At 41.0% G+C, this 11,759-nt stretch overlaps 1 protein-coding gene across 1 annotated transcript; it reads left to right on the forward strand.

Annotated features, from left to right (window-relative positions):
* The first annotated feature begins 1,343 nt into the window (after positions 1–1,343).
* On the forward strand, positions 1,344–11,519 carry LOC146673906 (endothelin receptor type B-like). The gene is made up of 8 exons (XM_085393311.1): positions 1,344–1,510; positions 2,435–3,234; positions 3,824–3,951; positions 5,846–6,047; positions 9,011–9,163; positions 9,242–9,378; positions 9,466–9,574; positions 10,251–11,519. Exons 2-8 carry the CDS (start codon positions 2,725–2,727, stop codon positions 10,347–10,349), a joined length of 1,338 nt encoding a protein of 445 aa, XP_085249437.1. The 5' UTR covers positions 1,344–1,510; positions 2,435–2,724; the 3' UTR covers positions 10,350–11,519.
* The last annotated feature ends 240 nt before the right edge of the window (positions 11,520–11,759 follow it).

Below are 11,759 nucleotides of genomic sequence, written 5' to 3' on the forward strand. Positions count from 1 at the left end.
TGGAAGTAGTGAACAAGGACAGACGGAGGGTTGGTGTGACAGGGATGGAGGCAGATGATCTGCGGTGGAGACCTACAAAGGGAACAGCTAAAAGAAGAAGAAAAATCCACCTTAAAAAATAAACATGACCAGATGTTTGGAAGGCTGTCACAAGAAATTGACTTTTTTCTGTAATTATCTCGGGAGATCGACAGACGGATTGGTGCTTGAGAGACTACGGTGCTGTTTGTTTGTATATTATGTTGTAGATAGCAACTGATAATTAGCAATAGCTATAAACTTATGTGCTGGACTGGACTATGTTAAACAGCACTGTCCCTTTTAAATACATAAATTCTTCTATTTTGTGCTTTATTTATTGGATCTTTGGTTTATAGCAATCACTTTGGCCAGGTCTCCCTTGTGAAAGAGATTTGAGATTAATGGTACTTCCTGATTAAAAAATCTATTCCATTTTTATTAAAATCATAACTAGGAACTCTTTTGTCCACTGAGTGTTTCCTCGGTTAATAATATTTCAGCTGTGTGCTTATCATGTCTGGATGTCAGTAGAGATCCATGGTCACCCTGATTGGTGCCTTACAGAAACCAGGTTTGAACTTTTGGTGACAGTTTTGTAAGGTGCAGAATTAGGCATGTGTTGATTCATTTGGGCATTTGTGTAGCAATTTTCTGGTCTATCTGTATTTATAACTGTAGGTGGAAACAATGGGAACAAAGGCGCAGGGAAGGTTCAAATCCAGGACAGCTGCACCGCTTTCTTCTAAATTCACGTGTGCAGTCTGAGCACTGAGCTGAATAATTTCCATTTAATAAATCAGTTAATTAATTTGTGACCACCATGACTGTTCAAGCTTTGAGTTAAACACAGTTTACTTTGTGTTTCTCACTCATAAAAATAAAAAACTCTGTAAACTGTCCTGATATGTTTTCAGCACGTTCCTGTGATGGCTGTGAAGACTGGGGCTGGAGTGGAGCTTTGTTGAATTACTGTTTGAATCAGTCAGTAAAACGAGTTCAGGGATTAACGCTGTAACAGTAATAAACCGACTCTGGAGTCTGGAATCGCTCGTGTTCAAACACTCGTGACGCAGTCGTAAATTTTTACAGCTTCAATTTCCACAACATTGTTTTATCAACAAGCTCTCAAGTGGGAAATCTGGCTCGGTTTCAGTTACGCTCACTGACGGTAAAAGACTTCGTGTCTTCTTTATGAGATGTTCCAACTGAGACCTGAAAAGAAGAGAGGAGGGGAGGAGGACAGCAAGTGAACAGGGAGACGAGAAGGAAGGAAGGAGGGAGGGAGGAGGGGGACGCCCGAGCATTTACAGCAATCAGAGTGAGAGAGAGATAAAGAGGGAGCGAGGAAGTGAAAACTGAACTCAGTTTGATTTTAGTCAGTTTAGTCTGGACTGAGCAGAAGGAACTAATCTTCTTCTTCTTCTTCGTTGACTTTGGAAGGATTTATTTTAAGAGGAAGTGACAGACAAAGACAGAAAAACTCAAACAGGTGAGATTTTTAAACTTCTTTTCATATTTCATACATTTATACAGACGTAAATTTGAATTGTGAGCCAGCAGTGCATTCTGACGAGTTCACACCTCTGACCTGTCTTTAATTTTTTTATGCCTTATTGACACCAGCTGACTGTTCTGTCCTTCAAACACGTCTCTGTTATGTCTGTGGTTTAGGAGTAAAGTGAGAGTTCACTGAGCCCAGTCTGATCTGAGGTGGCCCAAACAAGTAAAACCAGATAAAGTGTCAAGAAGTACATTCTAAAACAATAAAGTTCAATACGTGGTGTGTGTAGTTGTCTGCGTTTATAACTCCAGTGTTTTCCCTGCGGTTTGAAATTTTGTGTGATCTTGTGAATTTCATGAGCCCAGGCAACTAACCACTCATACTAGATTGCATCCTGTCATCTCAACAGGAATAAATTAAGTTGTTGAATTTCATACAGATACTACATGATTTAATTAGGTTCACCATAAACATTAAATTATTTTGTACAAATTAAAAGTTCCATTTTTGTAAATGTAAAAACCACCAATTTCCTTTTTTGAGTGCAGCAGACTTTAGTCAGCTCCTTACTCCAGTATCCAGATAGGTGAGTTATTAAAAAAATGTAATGCTGTAAAGTTGCTGTAAAACATTTTACCATGGGAGTCTATGGGGCTTTACTCACTGCTGAAGTCAGCCTCAAGAGGACATCAGAAGAACTGGAATTTGCAACTTCACAGGCTTCATTTTCCAGTCCTGGAGGTTGCTCCTTGGAGATTACCTCTGCAAGCCCTGTGAATTATCTCAATGTAGAAATATCTAGCCAAATATTAACATCTTATAGGATTAATATCTTTAAATATACAACTAAAATCCTCAAAAGTGGCCTTTACTAACCAATCACCTGTCACGTTCATTCTACCCTCTCCACAGACCAAAAACAGCAGATTCATCTGAGGACCACGATCACTTTCACGTCCCCTTTCAGCCCAGCTTCACAAAGAGAAACAAAGATTCTGGAGTCCCAGAATTCAGGACTTTTGAACAAGTTTCTGAATCTGAGCAGCCAAACAGGGATCTTCTGGAATCAGTTTTGAAGCTACAGAAAGTTTTAGAAACACTACTACCTCCAGATTTTTCTCTAAATTTGGGAAGTGGTTTAGAAGTAGCAGTCCATAAGAATTTTTGGAGTCGCAGTAGCAGATTCGGTGAAGGGTTCCAGGATGGGACACAGAATTTCCTCCATGCCCTTTGGGTTCATCCTGCTGCTGATTGTCTGGTGTTTGTCATTTATTGATCCAGCTGTCTGCCAACATAACCCCACATCAGAGCCATCTTTCTCAAATCTGGTGATGTCTGATCTGCCAGGCTTCCACAGCACTGACCAACCTCTAGACCCAGGCTCGCATCATTTGCAAAATAATGAGAAGAAGAGTGGTCACGGAAAGCAACACTTCCAAAAGCTGAAGCAACACAAAGAACAACAACCGTCCACCAATACATCTACGGTGGTTAGGTGCTCAGTCAATGTGAAAATGAAAGCAACCTTCAGGTACATCAATGTCGTGCTTTCCTGTTTGATCTTTATTGTGGGAATCATTGGCAACGCCACCCTGCTGAGGATTATCTCCCAAAACAAAAGCATGAGGAATGGACCCAACGCTCTCATAGCCAGCCTCGCCCTCGGGGACCTGATATACATCACAATAGTCATGCCGATCCATGTCTATAAGGTACCGGACTTAAGTTTATATGTATTAATCCTTTTAACACCTCAATAGCTTTCATAATCTACTGACTTGAAAATCCCAAAAGGTAGCATTTAAGAAACATGTGACCTTTAATAGGTTTTTACCTGAAGTCCTGAAGAAAATTTAAGTGCAAGAAGCTCAAAAGAGTAGAAGAGTTAAAAGGCTCTGATCAGATGGTGGGAGAGGTCAACTGTTGGAACGAGGTCTCAGTGGATCTGAGATATCAGCGGGAGTCTGACCTCACAAAGCTTTTAAAATTAGTTCAAAGATTTACTGGAAGCCAAAGAATCTTTTTCTGAAAAGTTGCCAGTTTAGCATGTGGCTAAAATAACATCAAAGCCTAACTCTAAGAGTACATTTGACAATATCAGGAGGTTTAATATTTATGACCTGTGTAGCACTAACATGGACAATATGATGGGGAACAAAACCACTTCCTAGCTGAGTGTCTCTATCAGGAAGTTGAGTGTCGTACTGATAACAACCCAAAAATATCCTGCTGATTGTGATTGCTCACACACTGTTTTAAAGCTCTCTCGGTTTGTCCGTGTGTGTGTGTGTGTGTGTGCAGCCCTTGGCGATGAGGTGGCCCTTTGCCGAGAATGACTTTGGGCTGTTCCTCTGCAAGCTGGTTCCCTTTGTGCAGAAAGCTTCAGCCGGCATCACCGTCCTCAGCCTGTGTGCTCTGAGTGTGGACAGGTAATACAAATTTTACTATGCTGATGATCTTCTTGATGCATTTTCAATCATCCAGGAAAGTAAATCTCCAAAAGTTGATTCTGTTCATCTGGACGTAGCGTTTTGTGGGAGAAACGTTTCGTCACTCATCCAAGTGACTTCTTCAGTCTCAGCTGACTGCAGGTTTCCAATCTTATAAACAATACATTACAATAACTATACATTATTATTACATTATTATAAACAATACATTACAATAACTATACATTATTATTACATTATTATAAACAATACATTTGCATAATGACTGAAACCAGCCCACTGAAGGAACACTGGGCTGATGGTCGTATCCAGATATGCCCTTTATCAAAAATATCTACATGTCTAAAAAAACAGACTCTGTCATCAGCCTCTAGTCTTAGTCTTAAACCTCAAATAGTGGCGCTTGTTGTTTTAAAAAGGCTACTGTTTGTCAAAGCTGCTGTAGTCTAAAGAGACCAGCATGGCCTTGTGATGCTTGTATGCAGAGCTGGAGTAAATTCAAAATCCACATTTTGAATGATGATTTCATTCATTGAGGGAAAAAATCCAAACCTACCTACCTAGTAAAAAAACCACACAAAAAACCCTATTAATCGTCCACCCTTGTTAAATCACAAATTAACTGTGATTATCCAAATATTTTGGAAAGCTCAGTTTAATTTTTACCAGTCACACCCAGGTCTGATTACTGCCAGACCAGCTGAATTAAGAAATCACTTAAATAGAACCTGTCTGATAAAGTCAAGCAGGCAAAAAGATATCAAAAGACAGCACATCATGCTATAGTCTAAAGAGACAGCTGAGAAACAAAGTCAGTGACATCTGTCAATCTGAAAAGGGTTAAAAAGTGATTTCTAAGGGTTTTTGGACTCAACTGGACCACACTGAAGGCAATTATCCACAAACAGAGAAAACTTGGAACATTGACGACTCGTCGAGGAGGTTACAAAATAGTCCAGAACAACATCCAAAGAACTGCAGGCCTCACATGCCTCAGTTAAGGTCAAAGTTTATGATTCAACAATAAAGAAACTGGGCAAAAATGGTATCCATTGGAGAGTCCAGCAGAAAACCCCTGCTGACCAAAAACAACAAAAAGCCTTCTACATTCTAATGATCGCCAAAACCTTTGGGAAAATATTCTGTGACCTGACGAGGCGAAATCTTTTGGAAGGTTTGAGTTACATCTGGCATAAAACTAACTTCACAACTTGCCATAATAGATGGAAACATGAATTCTGCTTTCTACCAGAAAATACTGAATACTAGGAGACAAGTAAACTTGGGTTAAGTGCACCTCAAAAAATAAATAAAAAGAAGAAGAAGGAGAGGTTTTTTGGGGTGGTTTAGTCAAAGTCTGGAGTTAGATTAGATTGAGATGTGTTGACATGACCTTAAACCTTCATGTGACCAAATTAAACCAATTCTAGAAAGAACAGTGGGCCAGAGTTCCTGTACAGTGATTAGAAAGACTCATTGCCAGTTATCTAGCTAATTTTGTTGCCAACGGAGGCCCAACCAGTTATGACGTTTAGGAGGGCTGGGTAGGTTTGGATTACTTTCATCCTTATTAAATTAAATCATCATTTAAAAGCTGAATTTTGCATTTGCTCTGGTATCTTTGTCAAACATTAAAATTGGTTTGATGATGTGAGACATGTAAGTGTGAGAAATATGCAAAAAACTAAGAAATCAGGAGGTTTATCTACTTTCTAAGTGTGAAAATATGAAAAGGAAACAAGATCTGCATCAGATTAGATTTAAATCTGTCATTGTGCTAAAACTATGTGTGAAACTAACATTTATGGAATGAATATTTTTCATGAACATTAACAGAAGACGTATTTTTCAAACTGTTCCATCTTACTTCCAGGTACCGAGCTGTGGCATCCTGGTCACGGGTGCAGGGCACGGGTCTCCCCACGGTAACAGCGGTGGAGATTATGGTGATCTGGGTGCTGTCGGTGGTGCTGGCTGTGCCGGATGCTGTCACCTTCACTATGGTCCCTTCCACATACAACAACCATAGCTTCAATGTCTGCATGTTGTCACACAGGAACACACCCTTCCTGAAAGTGAGTCTGCACTCTGAGAGCTTGCGTATGTGGGCGTGTGTGTGTTTATGGGAACATCTGATAAATATTTAACCCTCAAAACTGACTAGTGGCTGCTACAACAGTTTCTTCACATCCTCCACAGCTCTCACGTGTCTCTTAATAGTTTTTTCACCTGTAAGGAAGCTTTTTTAAGTGGTATGTCAAATAGAAAATTGAAGGTAAAACAATAAGAGAATGAGAGAATGAGCTGGTAGGGAGTGGTAAAGATTTATCAATTCTTAGCTATCCCAGCTATGCCAGAGTATCCTTGGGAAACATACTGAACCAGAGGCACCAGTGTGAGTGTTTGCACAAACATTAGACATGGCACTTTGGTACTTTGTGCTACAGTTTAACAGATATCAGGTAAAAGCAAGAAGCCGTGTGTCAGGTTTGATCATGATGCCACTTTAAGATGAATGGTCTCCATGGACGGGAAATAAGTGGCCACTTTCGTCCATTTCCATGGACTCGTGGTTTTTACGTCTCTGGGCGAGGCCTCTTTAACTCAGACGTTTAGGACAACATTTCCTGTTTATGTCTCCAGGTCATGAGTAGCACAAACAAACAGCACAGGCACTTGAATCTGAACCTGGGTCAGCTGACCTGCTATCAGGTGTTGTGTTTGCATATTAAAACTGAATCTTTGACGTAACAAAGCAGCTGGGTTCAAGTACAAGCTACCAGCTCCAAACACAGATCACAATCATGGTCATAAACAAAAAGCAAAGTTTAGAAAGACGAACATGTTCACATGGGCTTATTAAAGGATAGTGTGGGTTTATTTTAACCCAGTTCATTTCCCATTAGTGTGGCTGTGGGCTTGGTCCACTCTAATGTTGCACTCTCCTACATGGAAAAGTTTTGATTCATGATGGTAATGCCAGCTTCCTGCAGCATTCAAGGAACATGGATTAATTAATGAGTCATTTCCAACATGTTTTGGATCAGACACAGAAGGGAGCTGAAATCAAATCACCAGCATATTTATCCACACACACTAATTTGATTTATCAGCCAGCTGGTGTTTGTTGTGCTCCTCCTTTTCCTGAATCTCTGGAAAACAAGTGCAAAGTTAGTATAACTAACAGAAAACCAAACACACCCTCGCAAACTGTCAGTCTATTTAATTTCCCATCTCTTCCTCCAAAATGTCAATGCACCATGTCAGTGATTGCTGTTTCAACCCCTCCACCTACACCAACATCCAGCTGCCAATTACAGTATGCTGCAGATTTTCAGGAGCCTATCACAGTAGACTTAGGGTGAGAGGTGGTGTACACCTGGACAGGAGGCCAGAACATCATGGTGCCAACACAGAGAGACAGATAACTGTTCACACTCATATGCATACCTACAGCCAATTTGGAATCATCAGTTAACCTACCAAGCACATCTATGTACAGTCAGGAGAGATTTACGCAAGGAGGGGGGGTTAAATTGCTGACATAAAGGTCCCAGCTGAACTCAAATCCAGGATCAATTTTATATAGTATACAGAACCGCAAACAATACCCTTTATAATGTAAGATAAAAAGCCTCAGAGCCGACACATGCCCCCTTGAGGCTCATATGGAGGCCCAAAAGGACAGCAGCTATGGGGCCCACGTGTTTTCTTTGGACAAGCCCATAGTGGGTATGTCTATAGAAAACCCAAAGGGGCTAAACTGCTGTCGACTCTGTGTATGTGCACTCATTTGAGGATCACGGGAGATAAACGTGGGTTTGTCCTGCCCACACTGCTGCAGTCTGTGGATTTTACAGACTGTGTGGAGAGTGAAACTGAGGATCCAGATGCAGATGTGTGGAGGCAGTTAGAATTAAACAGAAAACCCCCCCACCTTTATTGGCAAATAAATATTATGCAAAATCCATAAACAAAGAAAGAAAAAGGACACATAACTATCAAAATAAAGCAGGAAGTGAAATCTAAATAGCAGCATGCAGAAACAAATTAACGTAACACTAGGAAACTAACAGGAGAGGATGGTAAAATGGTAAATGGCCTGCATTTGTATAGCGCTTTTCTAGTCCCTAAGGACCCCAAAGCGCTTTACACAACCTGTCATCCACCCATTCACGCACACATTCACACACTGGTGATGGCAAGCTACATTGTAGCCACAGCCACCCTGGGGCGCACTGACAGAGGCGAGGCTGCCGGACACTGGCGCCACCGGGCCCTCTGACCACCACCAGTAGGCAACGGGTGAAGTGTCTTGCCCAAGGACACAACGACCGAGACTGTCCAAGCCGGGGCTCGAACCGGCAACCTTCCGATTACAAGGCGAACTCCCAACTCTTGAGCCACGGATGGAACAAATACACCGAGGGTAACTAAACTGTAATACAACCAGAAACTAAGAATGAGACTAAACACTCTAAAGAAAACACATGAAGAAAATTTAAACAAAAAGCAAACTCAGAAACAAGCAGAATACTTAAATAAACAAAACTTGAAAGCCCCCAAACTCAAAAACACTGGGTCAGTGACCCCGGACGAGGCCATGCAGGGGCTCATTTACCCACAGCTACCCATGGTGGGCCAACACGGGCACGTTTATGGGGAACAACCAGACAGTTGCCTGTGAGGAGGGTTTTATGACGGGTAACCATCTGCTGAGAGAAAAAACGAGAGCACAGAGAGATGGGTATAAAACACCAGCAGGATGCTATGTAGTAAAGCTGTTTCAGGTCTGTGCTGCATGTGTCAGCTGTTGGCTCTAGAGCACTGTGATGTGAACCAACAGATTCTAGAAAGTTTTTACATCCAGAAAAAATCTGTGAATACAGGCTAGCATTGAAATATGGTCACTCGTGTCTCCAAAAACAAGACGATGGTGGCCAGGATGTTAAAGCTGAAGTTTCCAAAACCAACATTACTATGTCCATCCTTTATGTACAGTCTGTGGGTGTAATGTGGTTGTCTCTGTGTTTTTCAGCACTACATCGAAGCCAAGGACTGGTGGTTTTTTGGTTTCTACTTCTGCATCCCTCTGGCCTGCTCAGCCATTTTCTACAGCCTCATGACCTGCGAGATGATCCAACACGAGAAAGAAAGTCTGAAGATCTCGCTGACCGAGCACCTCAAGCAGGTGATCACCAACACTGAAAAAAAAGGCTGTTTATCTTTAACACACAAACAAGCTTCTTATGCAAAGTCCTCTCTGCAGCGGAGAGAAGTCGCTAAGGTCGTGTTCTGCCTGGTGTTGATCTTCGCCTTGTGCTGGTTTCCTCTCCATCTGGGTCGCCTGCTGAAGAAGATCATCTATGATCGAGACCTCAGTGAGCAGCGATGTGAACTCCTGAAGTAGGCCAACCATCATGCACTGCTGGGAAAACAAAGCTTTTTCTGTTTGTTTTTTTCTGGCTGTTTACACGTGTCTACATTTTCTAGTTTCCTGCTGGTCCTCGACTACATCGGCATCAACATGGCCACCATCAACTCCTGCATCAATCCCATAATCCTCTTCTTTGTGTCCAAGAAGTTCAAAAACTGCTTCAAGGTAAACACTGAACATGGCTGCGCTGTGTGAGAGCGAGTTTTTAATCTAGACTGCCAAGAATCTGCTTGTTTCTGTGCCAGCGTAGCATCGCAGCAAGGTCACGGGGTCAAAGGGCGTGAGATAGATATAACAGAGAAACAGAAACTTATCAGATGCTCCCAGAATGGAATTATCTAGAGGACAGAATGAGAGGGGAGATGTATAAACATGGAAAGGTCGTGACCTATGATAGGAGACTTATGGGAAGTTAGTTCTGTAGGGTTAAAGAGGCACTCCACCGAATTAGCACATAAAGGGGTGTGAGTGAGGTCATGTTAACAATCCATTAAATTTTAGCTCACATCCACCAACACCTTCAAGGTCAACTCAACGAATTAATGGTTGAATTAAAGCCTTAACTTAAGAACTATGATCCCTACACGTGTGGTGTGTATGCAACACATACAGGAGAAAATACCCTATAAAGACTTAAAATATCATGCCACATTTGACCACTGACCTCCTCTTCAAGGTCAATAGATTGATCTGAAGGTCAAGCTGATGATAATGCTATATCAGGATACTAAAGGTGCTGAGGTGGTTCTCTGCTCTTTCAACAATGTGTCTCCTGTGAGTCGCTGAAAGAGGTACGCCTTTAACCTGACTCCCCTCTGTCTGTCTGTCTGTCTCTCTGCAGTCCTGTCTGTGCTGCTGGTGTTACTCTGGCTCTCTCTCTAACAGCATGCTGCCTCTCCACCATGGGACGAGCCTGCAGTACAAACACACTGACCACTGAGCGAGCAGGACACTCGCCTGCATCTGCAGCTCTGAGCGCTGAACCAGCAGCCACACAGAGACACTGACTGTGTGTGAAATACAGCACAGAGTACACCAGCGCTTTCATGTGTAGTCTTTACCTTTATTAGTGCATTTATTCAATTCTGTATTATATTATGTGTATTATATGTGATATAGTTATACTATGTGTCAGACCTTATAGCTGCAGTGTAGTGACGTTTAAATGTTTAGTGACAAGTTCGAGTTCCTTCGAAAAAAAGAAAAGAAAAGGTTTTCCTCAAACCCTGAGCTCCGAATTCAACCTCATCCAACATCTTTGGGATGAATTGGAAAGCCAAATGAGCCGGACCTCATCACCCACGGTCTGTGTTGGGCCTCTTGTGGCTAAACAAAGTATTACATTAATTATGATAACGTAAATAATGTGTTTTTGTGCCCTTTAACTTTTACTGCAGATAAGCTGTTAAATGACAGCAAATCTTTGTTTTTACTAAAGAAAAGAAAATTAACAAAATCTTATTTTATCAGATCAATTTGAAATAGCAATATTTTTTCATGATTGAAAAACCATCTAAAACAAGAGAGAATTTCTTGTTTTATTTTCATACTTGATAAAAAAAATTATCTTGTTTTGATATTTTTTTCTGTAGATTTTGAAGTGTGTCCACAAAAACAGTGCATTGTCTCTGAATTAACAGAAACGTTTCATTTTTCTAGATCTTAGATGTGTCTGAGTTGCACGCAGCCATTTTTTCTTTTTTCTTTTCTGCATCCTATTTATTGTTGTTTAAACATGTAAAATAATATTCAGTTAGTGCAAACAGAAACAATTGTGATGTCAAATGGTACAATAGCGTCCTCTAGAGGCTGAAATTTTGCATCACATCGCACAAAATCAAACGTCACACGTGATGGTAAATGCAAACGTCAGGGTCTTTCTGCTTTCGCAGCTGAAGCTGAAATTTAAATGAAGTGAAATATAAAACCTGTGTGTGCTGTGGAGCAGCGATCAGACCAACAATCTGACTTCCACCAAAGTCTCTAAACATGTCAGCACATGGACTGAAGTTACTAGTGTTGAACTATTCATCTGTTTTATATCTATACTTACTGTGACTTGTTTAATAAGTATTACACGTGTTTGTTAATAAAAGTATATTCTCCACATGCTCATGAAGCTCTGCTTTGGTTTTTATATGTGTGTGAGTGCTAAATGTCTGATTTTTTTCCAGTGCACTGCAGTTAAGAGCTTCTGTAAATGCACTCAGTCCTTTGGTTCCCAGATAGGGCTTTCAGAGGGACACGCATCATGCTGTCAGCTCTGTGAGGCAATTTTATTTTACATATTTCAGATTATATATTGAAATTTTACAAAAATATTTAATCTGACTCTCATACATTTTCTTTG

The sequence above is a fragment of the Rhamphochromis longiceps genome, linkage group LG3 (assembly GCF_057381845.1).
Source record: "Rhamphochromis longiceps isolate RC_006_pf linkage group LG3, R_longiceps_female_GT1.1, whole genome shotgun sequence".
Lineage (NCBI taxonomy): Eukaryota > Metazoa > Chordata > Actinopteri > Cichliformes > Cichlidae > Rhamphochromis > Rhamphochromis longiceps.